Source organism: Erythrolamprus reginae, chromosome 10 (genome assembly GCF_031021105.1).
Source record: "Erythrolamprus reginae isolate rEryReg1 chromosome 10, rEryReg1.hap1, whole genome shotgun sequence".
Classification (NCBI taxonomy): Eukaryota; Metazoa; Chordata; class Lepidosauria; order Squamata; family Dipsadidae; genus Erythrolamprus; species Erythrolamprus reginae.
This window is the reverse complement of record NC_091959.1, coordinates 49,565,501-49,588,599: the sequence shown is the minus strand read 5'-3', so window position 1 is coordinate 49,588,599 and position 23,099 is coordinate 49,565,501. Positions and strand designations below refer to the sequence as shown.

Below are 23,099 nucleotides of genomic sequence, written 5' to 3'. Positions count from 1 at the left end.
CGATCGTGTCCCCCTGTTAAAAAAAGGAAAATCCCTTTGCTTTCTGGAGTCCCAGTCCGTGGAAATAACAACGTTGTTGGAAAGCCGCAAAAAGGTTTTTCCTTTCCAAGAGAGGACTTTGCCTTTTGGGTGGGGTTCCTCTTCGGACTCCAGTTTTATTTCCCTGTTTCCCTTCCCTTGGTCTCCAGTGAGCCTGGGGCAGGAGTTCCCCCCTCGTTGGCCTTCAGCTATGGACTCTCTTGGGTTCTGGTGTTTGGCCTGGGGCTCCGATCGAGGCCGGGCCTGCTTGGGAAAAACCTCCCTGATTACGAGGCTCCAAAGGAGATGATCCTCACTGTTTATTTTATTTTATTATTTATTTTATTTATTAAATGTATATGCCACCCCTCTCCAAAGACTCAGGGCGGCTCACAACACATAAAAAAGCCCTTCATGGCATCAGACCAGGTTATCTCCGGGACCGCCTTCTGCCGCACGAATCCCAGCGACCGATTAGGTCCCACAGAGTGGGCCTTCTCCGGGTCCCGTCAACTAAACAATGTCGGTTGGCGGGCCCCAGGGGAAGAGCCTTCTCTGTGGCGGCCCGACTCTCTGGAACCAGCTCCCCCCAGAGATTAGAACTGCCCCTACCCTCCTTGCCTTTCGCAAGCTCCTCAAAACCCACCTTTGTCGTCAGGCATGGGGGAACTGAGACATCTCCCCTGGGCCTATATAATTTATGTATGGTATGTACGTATGTCTGCTTAATAATGGGTTTTTTTATTATTTTAAATTGTAAATTATTAGATTTGTTATGAACTGTTTTTATTGTGTTGTGAGCCACCCTGAGTCTACGGAAAGGGGTGGCATACAAATCTAATGAATGAATGAATGAATGAATACATCGAGATAAAAAATAAGCTAAAATTAAGAGTCACATTTAAAAAGTCTATTAACAGGTACACATCCCATTCAGCAAACTTGATATATACAGTAAAGTAGAGGAAAGATATTTTTTATGTATTTAACGAGTATTTGGACTTTTAAAACCCACCCTTTGCATGAAACAGTCATTCTATAATGTTTCTCAGCTGGAACTACATGGGATATCCCACAAGGTTGTTTTAATACAGTACAGTAGGACTGTAGAAGAGTTTTATGGATTTTTAATGGATTTAAAATTTCCAATGGATTTAAGCCCCCTTTGAAAACCCATGAAGTAGCGAATCAGCAAAAGATGAACCATGAAGTAGCGAGGGATTACTGTACTCATTGGCCCGGGGGGGGGGGGAGAGTCTAAGGACCCCAAACTTGGCGGCATAAGTGAGTCTTTAAACTCTTAGGGAGTTTTTCCCCTCTCCCTAAAAATTTCCCTTAAATAAACAAATACGTGAAAGGGTTAAATAAGGTCCAGGAGGGAAGTGTGTTTTAATAGGAAAGTGAACCCAAGAACAAGGGGACACAATCTGAGGTCAGTTGGGAGGGAAGATCAGAAGCCACGTGAGAAAATATTATTTGAGTCGTAGATGCTTGGAACAAACTTCCAGCAGACGTGGTTGGTCAATCCTTGTGTGAAATTGTCTCTGTGTTTCTCTCCCTGCTGTGGCTGGCTGTCCCCTCCCGAAAGATCCGGCTCAGAGTTTCCATAGGAAGGGTGTGGAGGGTGGGGCCCCCCACACCATTGCTCAGCCCTCCTTCCCCCCTCCCTCTGACTTCCGCTTTTGACCCGTTCCCCCCAGCGAGGAAAGGCTGGGGGTTTCTAGGAGTTGAACTTCTGCCACTTGCTTCTCTTATCTTACACCCTGGTGCAGAACTGGGTGTGCCCCCCTCCCTCCCTCTGTAACAAGATCACTTACATTTTTTTTAACACATACTTTCAAATTGTGAGAACTGTGGCTGCATTATAGATATTTAAGTGTAATCCTCACCCGCCTCCGTCCGTCTCCTCCTCTTCAGACAGGTCGAATCGACAAGTCCTACCCCACCGTGTGCGGCCACACCGGACCAGTGCTGGACATTGACTGGTGTCCTCACAATGACCAGGTGATCGCCAGCGGCTCCGAAGACTGCACGGTGATGGTGAGTGTGGTGGCGCCTCGCTTTGGTGGCTCACGGCTTGGTCAGGGGAGGCCTCCCAGCCAGCCGGCCCTGGCCCCCACTGCGCAAAGATGGTTCCTGGATGGGTGGCGGGACTCATGTGCTCAGGAGGTCTGTGGCGCTGCTCCTCCGGGCTGTCTGGGGGGAGTCGGCCTGCAGGAGAGGAAAGGGCTCTTCATGCCTCTGGAGCGCATGGGGCGGATGCTCCCAGGACCCTCCGTTCCTCCAGGGGGAAGTGAGCACGGTGGACAGCCCATCCCTGCCTCCCCCTGGCCCCCCTGCGAGTGAGCACTTGGCCAGCTCTCTGCTGGGTGGCCCTCCAGGGAATTCACCCAGGTCTCGGCCAGAGGTCGTCAGGGCTGGAGTCTTCAAGTCTGCGGACAGGGGTAGCATACAAAACTAATAAAATATACGGTATATTTATTTATTTATTCATTCATTCATTCATTTATTTATTTATTTATTTATTTATATATTTATTTATTTATTATTATGATGATGATGATTAGACTTAAAAGTCTAACACATTAAATTATATGAAATTAAATTAAATGAAAGAGAAAGCCAGAGACTGATGCCTGAGTACCCTGCAGAGCCATCGTGCTCCAAACAGGCCCAGCCCACCTCCCCTCCCTCCGCAGCCTTCCAGAGGTCCAGTAACCCTCTGCGTCTCCCTCCTTTCGCCTCGGCAGGTCTGGCAGATCCCAGAGAACGGCCTCACGCTCTCCCTGACGGACCCTGTGGTCATCCTAGAGGGCCACTCCAAACGGGTGGGCATTGTAGCCTGGCATCCCACCGCCCGCAACGTGCTGCTAAGTGCAGGTAAGCTGAGGAACGGGGCGTGGTGAGCTTGATGGGGAGGGGGCTGGGGGGGCAGGGCTGGTTGGGTCTGTGGCCCTCAAAGCCCTCCGAGGGGATGGCCAGAGACACAGCGGGCAGTTACGGGGGCTCCTGCCTCCACCTCTTCCTCTTCCTCTTCCTCCTCCCCCCTCCCCCTCCTCCAGGGTGTGACAACGCCGTCCTCATCTGGAATGTGGGCACCGGAGAGCCGCTCATCCAGCTGGACGACATGCACCAGGACATGATCTACAACGTCAGCTGGAACCGCAACGGCAGCCTCATCTGCACGGCCTCCAAGGACAAGAAAGTCCGCGTCATCGACCCCCGGAAGCAGGAGATCATGGCGGTGGGTCTCCAGGGATCTCCTGGGCGGGGTGGGTGGGGGGGCAACCTTGGCGCCTCGGGACTGATTTTTCACGTAACATTTCAGAAAAACTAAATTTGACCCCAGTTTTACCTGCAATGCCAGCCTTCTCCCGCAGGGGGCGGGCTGACAGCTCCCATGGTTCCCAGCCAACATGAAGGAGCTGGCCTTACAGAGGTTTCTTCTCCGAAGGGTATAAAATCCTGCATGGGATAGAAAAGGTGGATGGAGAAAAATCCTTTTCTCTATCCCATAATATTAGGACGAGGGGGCCCTCCCTAAAGGTCACAGGTGAGAAAGTGAGGACACATCAAGGGAGATGTTTCTTTGGTTGATGGGATTCCCTTCCAGAAGAGGTCGTGACAGCTGTCAGCCTGGAGAGCTTCAAGGCAGGATGAGACAGATTCAGGGATGCCGAGTGTATCATAGGTGGTGATTGAAAGGGATTTCCAAGTTTTCCTCCCTCCCTCCCTCCTTCCTTCCTTCTTTCTTTCCTTCCTTCTCTCCCTTATTGAAACGGATGCCCAAGTGCCACCTCTATGATGGTTGAGGCAGGCAGGGTTCCCTTGGGTCCCATTGGTTGGGGGTCCAGGAAAAGGGAGGGGGTCTTGCCTTCTCTATCTGCTCAAGATCCCCATGGACAATTGGGGGCCCACTGTGGGACACAGAATGCTGGACTCGAGGGGCTTCGGCCCATTCAGCAGGGCTCCTCTTAGGTTCTTATGTTCTCTCTCTCTCTCTTTCTTTCTTTCTATCTCTTTCCTTCCTTCCTTCCTTCTCTCTCTATTTCTTTCTCTCTCTTTCTCTCTCTCTCTCTCTGGATGTCCAAGTGCCGCCTCTATGTGGGTTGAGGCAGGCAGGGTTCCCTTGGGTGCCATTGGTTAGGGGGCCACTGTGGGACACAGAATGCTGGACTCAAGGGGCTTCGTCCCCATTCAGCAGGGCTCCTCTTAGGTTCTTATGTTCTCCCTCTGCTGTGGGCTTCAAAATGTTCGGCTCCCTGGGTCAGCCGTGAGAGTCCACCTGGTCCTTTCCCAAGGCTCAGTATCCTGGTCCTCGCTCTGCTTGGGAGCCAAGTCAGAAGTTGTGATCGTTTTGTGCTTTTGGGATGTGACACCTGCCCTCCTTCCTCTCCCCTCCCTCCTCCTCTCTTTTCCAGGAGAAAGAGAAGGCGCACGAAGGCGCACGGCCGATGCGAGCCATCTTTCTGTCGGACGGGAACGTTTTCACCACGGGGTTCAGCCGCATGAGCGAGAGGCAGCTGGCCCTCTGGAACCCCGTAAGTGTCCCTGGCGCTGAGCTGGGCACCAGAAAGACAGACGTCCCGCCTTTAGCCCCTGGACAAGGGTGTCTCAGCCTTCTCCTCTTTTAAGACGGGTCGACTTCAAGAATGTCGGCTGGCGGGGCCACAGGGTAGGGCCTTCTCTGTGGTGGCTCCATTCCTCTGGAACAAACTCCCCCTGGAGATTCACTTAGCCTCCACTCTCAAGGCCTGGGGCCGTGGAGCGTTTGCTTCGGCATATAAATGAATGGTGTGTGGATGTTTAGATTGGGGTTTTAAACTGTATTTTACTACTGTATTTTTTATTGTTGTGCGCCACCTTGAGTCTGTTTAGAGAAAGGCGGCCCATAAATTTAAATTTAAATAAGTAAATCTCCAGAATTCCCCAGATCTCAATTCTGGAAGTTGAAGTCCAGCCGTCTTGAAGTGGGCAAGGTTGGGAAACACAGATGGATGGATGACAGGTAGATGCATACATACATACGAGGGTCGCTCAGAAAGTAATGCACCACCTTTTTTTTCTTCAACAATTATTTGTGGAACACAATGAAACACAAAAAAGAATGATGTTTCTTCTACACACCCTATTTTTTTAAAAGTCTGTGTCTTGTTTTGTTTATAAATAAAGTTTATTTTTTAAATAAGTCTTCAGAGAGGGGCGGCATACAAATCTTATTATTATTATTATTATTATTATTATTATTATTATTATTTTATTAGATTTGTATGCCGCCTCTCTCCAAAGACTCAGGGCTGCTCACAACAATAATAAAAAACAATATTATAGCGAAACAAATCTAATATTAAAAAAGAAGCATATAAAACCCTATCATATTATTATTATTATTATTATTATTATTATTATTATTATTATTATTATTATTATTTAAATTTTAAAAACCCACTCCCTATTTTTCCACATAATCTCCGTCCCGTTCTATGGCCTTCCGTCCAGTGAGACCCAAGGGCATGTATGCCCTGTCGGTACCACTCCTGGTTCTGGTTACAAAGCCATTTCTGCACTGGGTGAATCACCTCTTCGTCATCCTCAAAATGTGCCCAGCGACTAACCGTATTGCTGTCGACTGCCGATTCTCCATCAACTGCACACAAACGTTGGTGAATGTTCCCAATAGTTTCTTTCTCCGCAGTGAGAAATTCAATGAGGACACGCTGCTTGTAACGCACGTCTCTTACAGCCGCCATTTAGAACCACGGCTGCAGCTACGCTCTCCGTCTGAAGAAAGGCAGAATTTACACACGCACTCCTGACAATGCAAATAATGTACAGTGATACCCCGTCTTAGGGACTTAATTGGTTCCGGGACGAGGTTCGTAAGGTGAAACGTTCGTAAGACAAAACAACGTTTTCCATAGGAATCAATGGAAAAGCAATTAATGCGTGCAAGCCCAAAATTCACGCCTTTTGCCAGCCAAAGCGCCCGTTTTTGCGCTGCTGGGATTCCCCTGAGGCTCCCCTCCATGGAAAACCCCACCTCCCAACTTCCGTGTTTTTGCTATGCTGCAGGGGAATCCCAGCATTGCAAAAACGGGCACTTCGCTGGCAAAGGAAGTCCAGAGATGGGGTTTCCCAGCGAGGGGAGCCTCAGGGGAATCCCAGCAGCGCGAAAACGGGCGCTTCGCTGGCAACAGAAGTCTGGAGGTGGGGTTTCCCAGCGAGGGGAGCCTCAGCGAAATTGCAGCATCGCAAGTGCTTAAAACCCGGGTTCGTAAGACAAGGTATCACTATATCTAAAGTTTCGCATTCGTACCATTACTGCAGGCTGAGAAAAAAATGGTGGTGCCTTGGGACCCTCGTACATGTACAGCTACCTAGGGGAGGGAGGGTTGGGGTCAGAGAGAGATCCGTGTTTCTCAGCTTTGGCCCCTTTAGAGTGGGTCAACTTCCAGAATTCCCCAGCCAGCCCCCTTTCTAGCCCCTTAAATATGGAGAGGACGTTTGGGGGAACGTTTGCTTCAGGTGCCTCGTTGTAGAAGTGGGGGCAGCCTTGGTTTCTGGACTCCCCTTCCTCACACCACAAGGCCTCTGTTGTGTTGCAGAAAAACATGGACGAGCCCGTCGCCCTCCACGAAATGGACACCAGCAACGGCGTCCTGCTGCCCTTTTATGACCCGGATACGAACATCCTTTACCTGTGCGGGAAGGTGAGCCAAAATAATAATAATAATAATAATAATAATAATAATAATAATAATAATAATAATAATAATAATAATAGGAATTCCTCCCCAGAATTGGGAGTGGGGAGTGCTTACTTCTCAGTGTTTTATCACAATAAAGTGCTTTCGTTGCTGTTGTTGTCGTTTTTCCCAATTGAAGAGAAAGGAAGGCTTTGGAATTGGACCACGAAGTCTTTTTTGGGATTTGTTTTGGGATTCCCAGGATGTGGGAATAATAATAACCTCTGAGGAATCCCCCCTGTTTCTTGGGAAAGGGCCTTTCTTAAAGATAGCCAGGGTGCCATCTAACCAAATGAAATTCAAGGGTGAAAAAAGTCAGGTTCTACATTTAGGCAAGAGAAACGAAACACACAGGGACAGTCTAGGTGCTGCATTGCTCCACAGGTAGTAACTGCGAGAGGGACCTTGGAGTCCGAGTGGACGACCATTTAAACAGGAGCCGGCCGTGGGCAGCAGCTGCCAAAAAAGCCCACACAGTTCTAGGCTGCATCAACAGAGGGAGAGAATCAAGATCACACAAAGGGTTAATACCACTTTATAAGGCCACACTTGGAATATTTGCATCCAGTTTTGGTCACCATGATGCAAAAAGGATGTTGAGACTCTAGAAAAAGTGCAGAGAAGAGTCACAAAGAGGATGAGGGGATAAATGGAGGCTAAAACATACGAAGAATGGTTGCAGGAACTGGGCATGGCGAGTTTCATGAAAAGAAGGACCAGGGGAGACAGGATGGCAGTTTTAAGTCGAGTATTGACTGTATATAGTTTTGGGACAGGCTGTGTAGCATAGGTGGTGATTGAAACAGATGTCCAAGTGCCGCCTCTATGTTGGTGGAGGCAGGCAGGGTTCCCTTGGGTCCCATTGGTTGGGGGTCAGGGGAAAGGGAGGGTCTTGCCTTCTCTTCCTGCTCAAGATCCCCATGGACAATTGGGGGGCCACTGTGGGACACAGAATGCCAGACTCGATGGGCTTTGGCCTGATCTAGTATGACTCTTCTTATCTTCCTTCCTTCCCTTCTTCCTTCCTCCCTCCCTCGCTCCTTCCTTCCTTCATTCCCTCCCTCCCCCCCTCCTTCCCTCCCTCCCTCCCTCCTTCCTTCCTTGGGGGCAAGAGGCTGACTCTATAAACCACTTAGCTGGAGAGGGCGGTCCAAGCACTGTGAAGCGGTAGATGAGTCTAAATGATCAATGCTAATGCTATTTGTGTCCGTTGCCTGCTACATAGACCCACTCAGCCCCCCCCCCACTTCTCTCTCCTCCCCCCGCAGGGCGACAGCAGCATTCGCTACTTCGAGGTGACGGAGGAAGCCCCCTACGTCCACTACCTCAACACCTTCAGCAGCAAAGAGCCCCAGAGGGGGATGGGCTTCATGCCCAAGAGGGGCCTGGACGTCAACAAGTGTGAGATCGCCAGGTGAAGAGAGAGGGGCAGGTGGGTGGGCAGGGGTCTCGTGCGCAGCCTTCGGACACAGCGGAAATCTTGAGACGGAAAACCTGCCCGGCCGGATCTCCGTTGCTGGGCTTGGACTCTCAACTGGGTTTCTGATGACCAGGGAGGGCGGCAGAGGTGGGTTGCTAAGATGGAACGGGCAGGTGCCTTGTTTCCCCCAAAATAAGACAGCGTCTTATATTAATTTTTGCTCCGAAAGCTGTGCCACGTCTTATTTTTTTTCAATGAAGAAGAATTCACATTTATTGCTGAACACAAAAAAAAATGAACATTTATTATACACTGTGCATTAGTTGTCATCACAAACCAGCAGTACCAGCCAAACTCTGTGAATCCTATCAAGAAGATCTTACCACTACCGTACCATTATTTCCATGTGCAACAATTACACTCTCTTCAAATCTATGTTATATGTCTTCTGTTCCGGAAGGCTGCAAAACGAAACCTCTCCTAGGTCTTACTTTTGGGGGAGGCCTTATATTAGGCCATTCTACGAAACCTCTCAATTTCAATTCAATTCCAATTTATTAGATTTGTATGCCGCCCCTCTCCGAAGACTCAGGGCAGCTCACAACAATAATAAAAACAATATTCCAGCGAAAACAAATCTAACATTAAAAAGCACATAAAAACCCTATCATATTTAAAAAGCAAAGAACACATACATACCCAAACATAAATATAAAAAAGCCTGGGGGAAAGGTGTCTCAACTCCCCCATGCCTGGCGGTATAGGTGGGTCTTGAGTAATTTACGAAAAACAAGGAGGGTGGGGGCAGTTCTAATCTCTGGGGGGAGTTGATTCCAGAGGGCTGGGACCGCCACAGAGAAGGCTCTTCCCCTGGGGCCCGCCAAACGACATTGTTTGGTCGACGGGACCCGGAGAAGGCCAAATCTGTGGGACCTTATCGGTCACTGGGATTCGTGTGGTAGCAGGCGGTTCTGGAGGTACTCTGGTCCAATGCCATGTAGGGCTTTAAAGGTCATGACCAACACTTTGAATTGTGACCGGAAACTGATCGGCAGCCAATGCAGAGACGTGGGCGAATCTAGGGAGCCCCACGATGGCTCTCGCGGCCGCGTTCTGCACGATCTGAAGTTTCCGAACACTTTTCAAAGGTCGCCCCATGTAGAGAGCGTTGCAGTAGTCGAACCTCGAGGTGATGAGGGCGTGAGTGACTGTGAGCAATGAGTCCCAGTCCAGATAGGGCCACAACTCTCCTACGTCTAACTCTCAGGGGATGCCTTATATTAGGCAATTCTACGAAACCTCTCCTAGATCTTCCTTTCGGAGGTGACTTATTTTTGGGGAAACCGGGTAATGAAAACACGCATGGGCCTGCAGGGGTCTCCGTGTTTTGGTGCAGTAACCATGGAGTCCAGCACAATTCTGGTACTGCACCTGGGCAGGTAGCGGAATAGGTGAATTAGCAGAATTGTGCTGGACTCCACTCGCCCTCGGAGCCCTGGGGGCAAGCACAGGTCCCCGTTCCACCTTAGCAGCCCACACCTGGAGGGTGGGAGGGAGAAGGCTGCCCCTCCCTCCCTCTCCAGATGTGGCTAAAAGGGGGGTCTCTTGTCCTCTCCCTCCCTCCCTCCCAGGTTCTTCAAACTCCACGAGAGGAAATGCGAACCGATTATCATGACCGTCCCGCGCAAGGTGAGACCCCGTCCGTCTGGGCTGGTGAGGTTGGGCCGAGTTCTCCCAGGCAGGTCAACTGACCAGTACTCTCCTCCTCCTCCTCCTTTCCCAGTCTGACCTCTTCCAGGATGACCTCTATCCGGACACCGCTGGGCCCGAGGCCGCCCTGGAGGCCGAGGAGTGGTTTGAGGGGAAGAACGCCAACCCCCTCCTCATCTCCCTCAAGCACGGCTACATCCCGGGGAAAAACCGGGACCTCAAAGTGGTCAGGAAGAACATCTTGGACAACAAGCCGGCGGCCAACAAGAAGAGCGATGTCATCAGCACCCCAAAGAAAGCGATGGAGGCCTCAAACCCCGTGAGTAGCGTCCCCCCTGCCCCCCTCCTACCGAAAGAGTAGGAGATGCTTGGAACAAACTCCCAGCAGACATGGTTGGTCAATCCACAGTCACTGAATTGAAACCTGCCTGGGATAAACACAGATCCATCCTAAGATAAAATATAGGAAATAGTATAACGGCAGGTTAGATGGACCACGAGGTCTTTTTCTGCCGTCCATCTTCTAGGTTTCGATGTTTCTAACTTTAGTGCAGTGTTTCCCAACCTTGGCAACGTGAAGATATTTGGACTACAACTCCCAGAATCCCCCAGCCAGCACTCTAGTGTAAGTTTTCTGCATTTTGCGCAAGACCAACTCTGTTCCGTCTCTTTCTCCCCTCGCAGCAAAACGAAGCCAAATTGGAAGAAATCTTGAAAGAGCTCCGGTCGCTAAAAGACACAATCGCGCACCAGGACGAGCGCATTTCCAAATTAGAACAGCAGGTGGCGAAGATGGCCGTCTGAGAGCCAGCGGGGTGGCAGGGGGGGTCTACAGCAGGGGGAGGAGGAGGAGGCGGGATTCGGACTCTGAGCCGCCTGCAGGGCTGCGGAGAGGGACGGGCCCAGCCGGTCAGTGGACACCCCAGCCGGGCAGCCGAGAGTCTTTGCCTAGCAAGCAGCCCACCTTCTTGTCCCGACGTCTTTGGGGCCACTCCAGAGCAGACCCTGCAGCCTCCTTCCTCACGTTGGTCCATCGGTCGGAGGCTCAGCCATTCCACGGGGTCCGTAAGATGCTGGGACCCCCGCCGAAGGTCCTAGAAATCGGGGACCAAAATTATTCCTTTGTTTAAACACAAACACACACACACACACACACAAGTGTGTGTTTTGTTCTGTTTTACTTTCAAGTTGCCAAAATCCCAACCTCCTTTTTTTTAAATCATTTTTTTTTCCTTTCTAGCATTTTTACAGTATTTTTGTGGGAGTTTTTTTAATCAAAATGGACGTTGTGTATTTGTGCCATCGGGCGGAACCAATCAGTTGTGTATGCCTGTTTACTTTCGGAGCGCCTGCTGAGGCTGCCCCACTGCCGGGTCCGAAAGACCCCAATTTTTTAAATGTTTCCGCCCTCCGATTTCTGGTTCCCCTGAAACTTGGATTTGAGGGGGGGGGGAATGGCCTTGCTTCCCCCTCCCCCATCACCGCTGCCATTCCAAGGGACTGAACCCCCCGCCCACCCACCCACTTTCCCCAGACCTTCAAACCTGGGGGGCCTTGATATGCCAACCTTTGTTGAGCTTTGGTTTAATCTTCATCATTGTGTCAAATCTTGGCATGTTGTGATTGCAGATTTTCTGGGTCAATGTTCCCTGCAGATGTTTGTTCTATTTATCATCCAGGTGTTTTACAAGGTTATAAAAAAAATACGATGCATTTGGGACATTAAGGACAAACTTTGCAAGCGGTCAGGAAGCTCTTTGAAGTTATTTACATGCCCCCCCCTCCCTCCACTCCAAGCTCTGGCTGACCTCAGCTTCCCCATCCTGGTCACCAAAGGCTCTTGAGTGGCCGGCAAGCACGAGCCCAGGGCATTGGGGCCACTGAGATGTCCAGCCGTGGGCAGCCTTGGGATGTGCTGCCAGGTTCTCTCTGTCTCTCTCTCTCACACACACACACAGATGGGCTGCTATGGTGGGACAGTGAGGTGTGCTGCCCCCCCCCCCCCCCGTAGCTATGAGTGCTATCAGAGTCCAGTGCAATTCTGCTACAGTTCTGCACCCGCGTCCCCATGCCCAATTTCGTTCCATGCCCAGGTGCCGTAGCAGAATTGCCCTGGACTCTGCTAGCACTGAGAAGAGAACCATGGTGGGGGGGGGGGGGGGACGAGCACATGTCACCGTTCCACCCTAGCAGCCCCCCCCCCCCCCTTTGTCTGTGTGTGTGAGTGAGTTTGAAGCAAAGAGACTAACGGGAGTTTGAGCCACTGGAAACTCTTCGAAGGCCCAGGAGGAAGATGGGCGGCCGACCTAAAAGCCACAAAAACACTGTTAGAAATATTCACCCCCAAATTAAAGAGCCCAAATCTCTCTGTAAACCCCCCCCCCCGGGTCAGGGGTCCTAAGGTGGCCGTTAAACACCGAAAAATGTGAGAATGCAAATGTTGCCCTGCGTGGGAAGCGAAGTCATGTGGAGAGATAAGAGGAGGTTTGCAGGAAGTGGGCTGGAGGCATCGGACCCAGGGAGATAAGAGAGCAGGAGGAAGATGAGGGTGATAGGAGCGAGTGGGAACGTCGGAGAATGTGGGTGGGGGGTTGAGTTCTGAGCTGGGGGAGCTCAGTTCCCTCGTGCTGGAGGTGGGCGAAGCGTTTGCGAAAGAGGGGAGGGCGGTTTGCACTCCCTCCTTCCCCCCTGTTCTTTACACTGCCAAAGTCGGCATCCCAGCGGGTGCCACAGCATTCTGGGAATTGTAGTCTAGAGCAGTGTTTCGTAAACTTGGCCATTTGAAGATGTCTGGACTTCCACTCCCAGAATTCAACATCCTAATTCTGGGAGTGGAAGTCCAGACATCTTCAAATGGCCACGTTTGGGAAACCCTGCTCTAGAACAAGAGTTGGCAACGGTTGGCTCTTCTAGGACCTGTGGACGTCAACTCCCAGAATTCCTGAGCTGGCATGATTGGCTGAGGAATGCTGGGAGTTGGAGTCCACAAGTCAGAGAAGAGCCAACCTTTGCCTGCCCCTGGCCTACAAGATGGGGAAGCCATTACTTACACCCAGTCGGCTTCAACTTCGGGCATGTTTCGTGTTTACAGTCAACAGGAGGTTGGAGACCTGGGGGCAGGGGGCAATTACGACCCCTTTGCAACCTGTGGACTTCAACTCCCAGAATCCTTCAGCCAGCCAGCCCCCCCCCCACTCTTGCAAATGGAAGAAGCGAGACCCTTCTCAACAGTATTCGATCCGTGCACTTTCCCAAGAGCCGTGTGGATGGAGGTTTCCTGTGGCGTGGAGGGTTTGATTTCACGGGGCACGGAGCCTGCAGCTTCTTGTGGATGGAGGTTCCTCAGAGGTTTCCTGTGGCGTGGAGGGTTTGATTTCACGGGGCACGGAGCCTGCAGCTTCTTGTGGATGGAGGTTCCTCAGAGGTTTCCTGTGGCGTGGAGGGTTAAATTTCATGGGGCACGGAGCCTGCAGCTTCTTGCTCCTAACCTTGGTCTCCAACCTTGGCAACTTTAAGTCTGGAGGACTTGGACTCCCAGAATTGAAGCCTTCCAGGTTTAAAGTTACCAAGGCTGGAGACCCTGAAATGTGGCCAGCCGGGGTCCCCGAGGGGCTCTGCTGGTAGAAGAACCCCCTCCCCAATTGTGTCATGTCCAAATACTTGCTTCCAATTTCAAACGATTAAAAAGAGACCAAACCCAGACCTCTCTCTTATTTCGTTTCCTTGCGTGAAGGTGCCCCCTTGACCCTACTTGAGTTGTGCAACCAGATTGCTCTGAAAGAGGCTCCTGGGAGGCATGGGGGGGAGGAATGACCGGTTGGTTGGCCAAGCCAATATAACTCAAGCCGTCCAACTGGGTTCTCTTTCAGAGATGGCAGGTGGAGACTTAGTTATTATTATTATTATTATTATTATTTATTATTATTATTATTAATTAGATTTGTATGCCACCCCTCTCCGAAGACTCGGGGTGGCTAACAACAATATAAAAAGACAATGTAAACAAATCTAATATTAAAAGACAATCTAAAAAACCCCAATTTAAAGAACCACTGATACATACAAGCATACCATGTATACATTCTATAAGCCTAGGGGGAGAAAAAGTCTCAATTCCCCTATGCCTGATGACAGAGGTGGGTTTTAAGGAGCTTGCGAAAGGCAAGGAGGGTGGGGGCAATCCTAATCTGGGGGGAGCTGGTTCCAGAGGGTCGGGGCCGCCACAGAGAAGGCTCTTCTCCTGGGTCCCGCCAAACGACATTGCTTAGTCGACGGGATCCGGAGAAGGCCAACTCCGTGGGACCTAACCGGTCGCTGGGATTCGTGCGGCAGAAGGGTGAATTCTTCACGTCCATCAATGAAAAGTTGACTTTGTCCTGCCACTTGGCCAAAAGGCTGAGACCTCAAGTCAGGACACCAGTTTTGGCAAAAAGGGGGGGCCAAGATCAGCATCTCGAGAAGGACATGCTTGAGAAGCCCCTGTTAAGGCTCTGCTTCAGCTCCAAAGTCTCCAGAGGATGGCTGTCCACCATCTTTTGGAGAAAGTCACATCAACAATCGATCAAACTGGGTTTATTCTTGGCCGCCTGCCCTGCATGAAGCCAACTCACAGCTTCAGGTTGAGTGGGTTGGAGGAGCTGCCCTTCCTTGTACCACTTCCTGGAGGGTCAGTGGGGACAATGGCTTGTGGGGAAAGATTCACCAAGGTCTGAAAGTCGTTGCTGCCCAAGAGGATGTGGGTGGTGCAGCCAGATTTGAGGGCCAGTTGCAAGACGCACAGGTGAGAAAGATGGGGGTGATTTTTCACTTATTTGAGAGTGGGGGGAGGATCCAGGGGTCTGGGGGGGACACAGCCTGCACAAGGGCTGGATCACCATCCCAAATTTGTCCTGAACGAACACTTAAGGACTCTGGCAGGGAAGGTCCAATTGCAACTCCATAACAACAGATGAGGATAATAATAATAATAATAATAATAATAATAATAATAGAGTTGGAAGGGACCTTGGAGGTCTTCTAGTCCAACCCCCTGCTTAGGCAGGAAGTCCTACACCACTTCAGGCAGAGGGTTATCCAACATCTGCTTTAAAACGTCCAGTGTTGGGGCATTCACAACTTCTGGAGGCAACTCCTGTTCCACGGATTAATTGTTCTAACTGTCAGGGAATTCCTCCTTAGTTCCAAGTTGCTTCTCTCCTTGTTTAGTTTCCATCCATTGCTTCTTGTCCCACCCTCAGGTGCTTTGGAGAATAGGTTGTTTATTAATTAGATTATTTATTAATTAATTAGATTTATAGGGCCCCCCTTCTCTTCGCAGACTCGGCGGTTCGCAAGAATAAAAATAGATTCAATGACAATAAGTACTATTAAAACAAAGCAAAAAATACTAAAAACCCACAATAAAAACACAATCATTCCTTTTTCCACACTTGAGTGCAATGCTCCGTGAGGGAAGGGCATCACCCTACGTCAGAAGCAACGTGAGGAAATATTTGACTGAAAGAGGAGTAGATGCTTGGAACAAACTCCCAGCAGACGTGGTTGGTCAATCCACAGTGACTGAATTGAAACCTGCCTGGGATGAACATAGATCCATCCTGAGATAAAATACAGTACAGGAAATAGTATAAGGGCAGATTAGATGGACCAGGAGGTCTTTTTCTGCCGTCAGTCTTCTAGGTTTCTATGAATGAGGAAGGAAGGAAGGAAGGAAAGACAGAGAACGAAGGAAGGAAGAATCCACAAGAATTGAGTTTAAACATGCCTGGGATAAATAGATCCATCCTAACATGAAATACAGGAAATGGCATAAGGGCGGACTAGATGGACCAGGAGGTCTTTTTCTGTGTTTCTATGGGTCACTTCCAGCCAGGCATCGCCAGAAATCTCAACTCTGCAGGGTCCTTTCTCCAAATTCAGGAATCCTGCAGCAGTTCACAAGCCGGCTACGGCTGAATTGGTTGCAGGCCATTCCACAGCCCTCATGTGTGTAACTCTTGACACTTGCCCTACTTCGAAGACCGAGTGACCTGGAGTCTCCCCACGGCTTTGCCCCGAGACCCTTTGTCGCTCCTTACACCCCGAGACTGGACCATCGCTACGACATCTCGGCCTGATACAGAAACGTCCAGGTTTATTCTGACCGATTCGACCTTTTATTTATTGTATTTGTATGCCACTCATTCCAAAACAGGCCCAGAGTGGCTAAAAAGTAACATAAATGCAACAATACTAAAATGGAGAAATAGTAGAAAAAACCGAACAGAATAAAATCAATAATATAATAAAACAATGATATCCTAAAGAAACCATACATATACTACAATCTAATTCCGGGCCTGCCAGAAAAGGAAGGGGATAGTGCGAATCTCTGGGGGAAGTAGATTCCAAAGTGTTGGAGCCACCACAGAGAAGGCTCTTCCCCGATTGACTGCTTGGCAGATGGGACCTGGAGGAGGTTGACTCCATGGGCCCTTTTTGGCCGCAGTGAGGTCAGAGGTAGTCCCCTAAATTGTCTGGCCCTGAGCCATTGGCTGCTCATTCTATGCTCAGTGGTGGCCCTTGGAGACCTCCTGCAGGTGGCCGGCCTTAAGCTTCTTGGGCTGATGGGCTCCGTGCCTTTGAAGAGACGTGTCGCCATCCGGGTATTTCCCACCGAACCTTCGCCGGGAGGCCCTGTGCCTTCCTGGTGCAGAGCAACTAAGCTCCGAACCGCCTGGCCGACCCAAATGCGACACCTCCCTTCCTCCTCCTCCTCCTCCTCAGCCCTCCTCCTCTGGTGCAAAGTCTCCTAACCGCAGTGCTGCTTCTGCCACCCTTGTGCACAGCCTCCTTCCTCTCCCCCCCCCAGAGGAAGCAGCCTCGTGTGTCGTCCAAACGGCTCTTCTGATTTCGCATTCTCACGCTGCCCCGACACCACAGGGTTCCTCTTTCCTCTCCTAGCAGGTAAGCCGGGTCCGGCCAGAGGGGAACCTCTCTTTCTTGGCGTTGAGTGGGGATGCTAGAAGGGCCTAGGCCAAGGGCAGCTTCTCCCCGTCACAGGTGTCTTCTCCAGCAATGGGACCCAACGGCTGTTTATGTCCCTGGCTACGTTTCCTTTGGGTGGTGGCTGAGCTGGCTCGCTAAAGAGTAGAACATTGTGGTGGTGGGCAATGGTGGCGGGGAGAAGCCGCAGCCTCAAGTTCTGGTGACTTGAACCAAGAGTATAAAATCCTGCATGGGATAGAAACGGTGGCCAGAGAGGAATTCTTTTCTCTATCACACAATACTAGGAGGAGAGGGCCCTCCCTAAAGGTCACAGGTGAGAAAGTGAGAACAAGTAAAGGGAGATATTTCTTCACCCAGAGGGTCCTTGGGGGTTGATGGGATTCCCTTCCAGAAGAGGTCGTGACAACTGTCAGCCTGGAGAGCTCCAAGGCAGGATGAGACAGATTCATGGATGCCAAGTATATTGAAACGGATGTCCATGTGCCACCTTTACGTTGGTTGAGGCAGGCAGGGTTCCCTTGGGTCCCATTTGTTGGGGCTCAAGGGAAAGGGAGGGTCTTCCCTCCTATTTCTGCTCAAGATCTCCATGGACAATTGGGGGTCCACTGTGGGACACAGAAGGCTGGACTCAAGGGGCTTCGGCCCCATTCAGCAGGGCTCTTCTTAGGTTCTTATGGTGAGGTTTAGGCTCCTGGAGACCAAGTGGGCTGCTGAAGGTGAGACCCAGAACTTCATTCTCAGAGATGGAGCAGGTCGGAAGTTGCTTTGAGCTCCCTGGTTTAGTGAAGATAAGCAAGAAAAGTCCACTTCGTTTGTGCCGTGCTCCTGCGGCAGGTGGATTTGTGCAAAGAAATTGATGGTTTCTTTCTCATTTTCCTGGAAGAGTAGTGGATGCTTGGAATATAGTTAATTAGGCAACCTGAGCATCAAATTGCATTTTTTTTAAAAAAAATACTTTATTAAATATATACATTAAAACAAAGAAAACGAAGAGAAAACAGAACAACAATATATACATATAACATACAACAAAAAATAAAGCATCTTGCTTTATACATGGGTTATTTGATATCATAGCTTAGTATTGACACCTGCTAAATAGAGGTGTAATTGGTTTGCAGCTCATTCATTTATAATAATATTTTCCTTTTATTAGTTATTACACATATATACAGTACATCAAAATTGCATTTTTTTACATTTGCTCACTTTCTGGAAAATCCTGGTGCAGTCGGCAAAAGGGCACAACCCCATCTCTGGAAAGATGGCGAGGCTGGGCTGCAACCTGTGGTAAACCCATAGGAAACTTTGAGTCAGCCCTCCTCCAGAAAGTTCAGGTTTTGAGCTGGTGGTTCAGGCTTCCGTACGTGTTCTCTCCGCCCTCTGTGAGCGAGACACCCACAAAACATCCTCTAAGTTTTCATCGGGGCTCATTTCGATTAAAGGACCTTTTCATATCCTGTTTTCAATAATAATAATAATAATAATAATAATAATAATAATAATAATAATAATAACAACAACAACAACAACAACAACAACAAAAAATACTACTGCTGCTGCTGCTACTACTACTACTACTACTAATAATAATCAGAATTGGAAGAGACACATACAAATCTAATAAATAATAATAATAATAATTATTATTATTATTATTTCAATACAACACAGCAAACGAGATCATTATGCTGGATTTTGTATTTCATCCCCAGTCGGGCGCTTCCCAAGCACCTAGGACTGCGTGATGTAGGGGCGAATTATGTTTGCCGATCCCAGTCAAGCGGCCTTTTGCAATTGACAGATGGAGATTTTGTCAATTCCGATGGTTTTCAAATGTCCACTGAGATCCTTTGGCCCTGCGCCCAGCGTGCAAGGACCACTGGGACCACTTTCACGGGCTTATGCCAGAGTCGTTGCAGCTCGATTTTTAGATCTTCGTATTTCACTAATTTCTCCAGCTGCTTCTCCTCAATTCTGCTGTCTCCTGGGATTGCGATGTCGATGATCCATACTTTCTTTTTCTCCACAATCAGGATGTCTGGTGTGTTATGCTTCAGAATTCGGTCAGTCTGAAGTCGGAGGTCCCACAGTAGTTTTGCTTGCTCATTTTCCACCACTTTTTCGGGCTTCTGATCCCACCAGTTCTTTGCCACTGGTAGATGGTAGTTCCGGCACAAGTTCCAGTGGATCATCTGTGCCACAGCATCATGTCTATGCTTGTAGTCAGTCTGTGCGATCTTTTTGCAGCAGCTGAGTATGTGATCGATTGTTTCATCTGTTTCTTTACAGAGTCTGCACTTTGGATCGTCTGTTGATTTTTCAATTCTATTATTATTATTATTATTATTATTATTATTATTATTATTATTATTATTATTATTATTATTATTATTTAAGCACACTGTTCCTAACTTGCGTCTTTTGCTTTCTTCTATTTGCACCAGGCCAAATGGCTTCCTGGTGGATCGTCTGCCCTCTGGTTCTCTCCAGCATCCTCCCATCTGGTGATTTCAAGAGCATACAAGATGGCACCAGTGTGACTCCTGTCCACATGAACGATTGGAAGTGGAAAGCAACAGCGGAGGGGAGTAACAGCTCCTCTGAGTTGCTCCGTAAAGGAGGACAAGACCCAGAGAAGAAACCTGCCAAGGTGCCTCCTGCCCTTCCAACAGCTTCAGGCCCCTCGGAGCTTCTCCAGAAAGTGACCTTTCCCATGAAAGTCGTGACCAAACATCCCCCAAAGAAGGCACTGCCAGAAGGCAAAAGCGAGACGAAACCAAAGCCTCTTCCCCGGGAAGTGACGGTAACGTGGCCGTGGCTCTTGGAGGTCACGTCCGAACCTTCTCGGGAGCTTCTTTCCACGGAGACGCTGAAGCAAGACCTTGAGAGCCCTGGACCTCTCTCCACCGGAAAAGACGGCCGCCATTCTTCGTCCAAAAAAGTCACACCGACTTTGGCCTCCTTGGACGATCTCTCCACCGCGTCCTCTCACGATCGGATTGAGGATTCAGGGGCTTCCACAGCTACCCAGGAGCACATCCCACCCTCAACCAAGAAGGACACAAAGTCAAAACCAAAACTCCCCCTCGTAGCAGCCACCTCTGCCCCGCCACAACACCTGGATGAAATCTTCTCTACGTCCCAGGCTTTGGTGGAGGACACAGAGTTTTCCACGGCCGCCCAGAAGCATAAATTAGACTCAAGGGGGCCAGGCCTAAATCCAAGGGCCGGACCTGTCCTGCCGATGGCTACGTCCGAGCCCCGTGAAACACAGAAATGGCTGGAAGAAATGGAGTCCACGTCCGCGGCTTCCTCTACAAGGTCCCCGAGACAAAATCTGCGTGTTACCACGTTGTCAGGCTCCTTGGCCACCGCCCAAAAGGAACGTCCCTCTGCCAATGACCCCAGCCCTCTGCTTGGGAAGTGTTTGCTGGCCATCCTCCTGCTGGCCCTGGTGGCCGCCATCTTCATCGTCTGCTCTGGCGTCCTGGCGACTCTGCTGTGGCGTCAGAAAAGGGCCTACAGGCTGGGCCAGGCCAACCACACGGAGATGGTGTGCATCTCGTCCCTGCTGTCTGCCGAAAAGGAGGAGGAGGAGGAAGAGGAGAGGAGGAGGAGGCAGCCCAAAGTGAAGCGGGTGCAACTCCTCGGGGAGACGGCCTCCGAGACCGAGGCGGACAACTTGACTCTGAACAGCTTCCTCCCAGAACACTAATGGTCGGTGCTCCAGACATCTCTGGTTCGCCTTCTTAGAGCCTCTCGATCTTCTCCAAGATTGTCATCTGAACCCAGGACTCTATCTGCGGTACACGACCCCTATCTTCTCACCTGCGCTGGCTCACCCATTGGTTTGAACAATGGTGGCTTGTTCCAAACAAGGCTTAGCGTGGTGTTTCCCTGAAGCCCTGCAGGCCAGACTAGAGGCGCCTGGAAGGGGGACATTTCTGAAAGATGTAAGTTATTTTCTAGTTAGGTTTTTACTCAGTTTCCTTAAGGCTTAGGTCCTCTAGGCCATGATGGTGAACCAATGGCGTGGGTGCCACAGGCGGCACGCGGAGCCATATCTGCTGGCACGCGAGTGGTTGCCCTCGCTCAGCTCCAACATGCATGTGTGTGTGCCGGCCAGCAGATTTTCGGCTCACCCAGAGGCTCTGCGAGAGTGTTTTTGGCTTCCAGAGAGCCTCCAGGGGGATGGAGGGGCCGTTTTTAACCTTCCCCGGCTGCAGGGAAGCCTTTGGAGCCTGGGGAGGGCGAAACACGAGCCCACTGGGCCCAGTAGGGAAACTGGCCATTTCCAGCCTCCAGGGGGTGGGGGAAGCTGTTTTCGCCCTCCCCAGGCATTGAATTATGGGTGTGAGCACTCGCGCATGCCTGATAGCACGCATTTACGCTCTTTCTCTACCAGGAAAAAATAAGGTTTGCCATCACTGTCTTAGAGCCTCTCAATCTTTCTCAACGTCGTCATTTGAACCCAGGACTCGATCTGCTGTACACAGCCCCTGTCTTCTCACCCATTGGTTTGAACGATGGTGGCTTGTTCCAAACAAGGCTTAGTGCAGTGTTTCCCTGAAGCCCTGCAGGGCAGATTAGAGGCGCTTGGGAAGGGGACATTTCTGAAAGATGTAAGTTATTTTCTGGTGAGGTTTTTCACTCGGTTCCCTCCAGGCTCACGTCCTCCAGGTTCCCCCAGACCACGAAGATTTTATTCAGCGACTCAGCTGCCCCAGGAAGGTCTCTCGGTTCCCTTTTTTGAAACCATCGTATCTAGAAAGTAATAACTGAAGTGTGAAATCTCAAAACGGACTGAAACATTTCTGCTTTTTTTTTTAAAAAAAAAATTTTTTACTACAGAACTAAGATTTCCAGAGTGTTTTTGAGATGGTTTATGTTTGAAATTGAGTTGAGTTTGGGGAGGGGGGGTCCTTAAATAACCCACCTTTAAAATAATTAAAACATTTTGAAATGCAAAAAAAGGTTGTGGTGGCATCCCTGGAACCAATCGGTCATTGCAGAAACATCGTATTTTGGGCTCGACCCAGGTCCTGTTGGGGGAGCTCGGAAAGTGGGAGGTCCCCAAATTTCCCTATTCTGGGGTCCTTGGGGCTGGCTTGGATTTTGCCTTCACCTCAATTTTAAAATGTGCTCTTCTCCCTTCCAGTTTTGCAACCAAACTTAAAGGGAGTTTTCTCTCTCCTCTCCTCTTCTCTTCTTTCTTCTCCTCCCCTCCCCATCTCTCCTCTCTTCCCAATTCCTGTTTCATTCTTATCTCCTTTTGCGAGGAAACTATCTTATCCCACCACGAGTCTTTGTCTAGCCACACCAACTCAGGCTGCAGGGAAGGCCCACCCCAATGGACCTGGGTTCCATTATCCCCTGACCTGAACGGGACAGAGAGAAGCTCTTCTCTCCATTTATTTTGGGGTCCAACCGCCCGGCCCCTCCTCACCCCCCCTCCGCTCTCTCTTGGTTCCCAGTTTCTGCTTCCCTGTTCTGCTTTCTCTTCCTCGTCATGGGGGACACCTGCCAGTCACAGACTCTTTTATTCTGGCACTGAGTGGGACTTGTTTTACAGAAAAGTCCTTCGTTTTTCACCAGCTGGTCTCTGAATTTGAAATCTTGTTTTTTTTTAACTGTCGTGCAAGCAATGATCAAACAAGGGGAAAAAACCGCTTGTAAAAACAGTGTGGATTAAGTGAGAACGTTCAGAAAAAGACTTTGGGGAAAAATATCGCCAAAATGGCAAATGAATTGTCTGTCTTTCACTAAATCAGAGGGGGAAATGGTTTGGAAACGCACTGTAATTTCCCTTCATTGAAGAAAGTAAACACCTTTATCCACCTGTTTTTCTGTTGGGCAATTCAACTGCCTCCCAGAAGCTCCAAAGTAGGTGTGGAAGAGACTCGTGAATGTGTCTCCGTAATGAATATCCAGCTAGACTCCTCCTGAGCCTGCAGGTTCTCAGGAACCTCTCCAGAAGTTCCCCTTCTCTGCGGGGGAGAGAGGATTGACGTCAACAGGCCCCGAGTTCAAAACAACCTTTTTCAAAGAAAGCTTGCAAATCCCGTAGGTTCCCTTTTCAAGAGGCTTTCAAACTGGTTGTCTTGCAACATCAGCCCGAGAGGAGAAGATCTCGCTGGGCCCTTGGAGGTGACTCACAGGCGGTCAGGCCGGCCGGCCTCTGATGCAATGCCGGGATGGAGACGGGCTCTGCACAA

General features: G+C 49.8%; 2 protein-coding genes across 5 annotated transcripts in view; both read left to right on the top strand.

Moving 5' to 3' along the window:
- The window catches only part of CORO1C (coronin 1C), a 38,306-nt gene extending 24,712 nt beyond the window's left edge, over positions 1 to 13,594 (top strand). For all 4 annotated transcript variants that reach the window (XM_070763416.1, XM_070763415.1, XM_070763413.1 and 1 more), the window contains exons 3-11: positions 1,936 to 2,058; positions 2,769 to 2,898; positions 3,081 to 3,262; positions 4,440 to 4,559; positions 6,624 to 6,728; positions 8,033 to 8,178; positions 9,816 to 9,873; positions 9,968 to 10,213; positions 10,579 to 13,594. In XM_070763416.1, coding sequence (XP_070619517.1) covers positions 1,936 to 2,058; positions 2,769 to 2,898; positions 3,081 to 3,262; positions 4,440 to 4,559; positions 6,624 to 6,728; positions 8,033 to 8,178; positions 9,816 to 9,873; positions 9,968 to 10,213; positions 10,579 to 10,698 — 1,230 coding nt within the window. In that variant the 3' untranslated portion in view covers positions 10,699 to 13,594. The remainder of the gene's footprint in view (positions 1 to 1,935; positions 2,059 to 2,768; positions 2,899 to 3,080; positions 3,263 to 4,439; positions 4,560 to 6,623; positions 6,729 to 8,032; positions 8,179 to 9,815; positions 9,874 to 9,967; positions 10,214 to 10,578) is intronic.
- Positions 13,595 to 16,808: 3,214 nt separating this feature from the next.
- Positions 16,809 to 21,857, top strand: SELPLG (selectin P ligand). Its single transcript, XM_070763417.1, has 2 exons — positions 16,809 to 16,839; positions 19,329 to 21,857. Exon 2 carries the CDS (start codon positions 19,334 to 19,336, stop codon positions 20,597 to 20,599), a length of 1,266 nt encoding a protein of 421 aa, XP_070619518.1. The 5' UTR covers positions 16,809 to 16,839; positions 19,329 to 19,333; the 3' UTR covers positions 20,600 to 21,857.
- Positions 21,858 to 23,099: the final 1,242 nt, after the last annotated feature.

Excerpts from the sequence above, each read along its gene's own strand:
- SELPLG (XM_070763417.1), top strand. The coding sequence starts at position 19,334 with ATGGCTTCCTGGTGGATCGTCTGCCCTCTGGTTCTCTCCAGCATCCTC.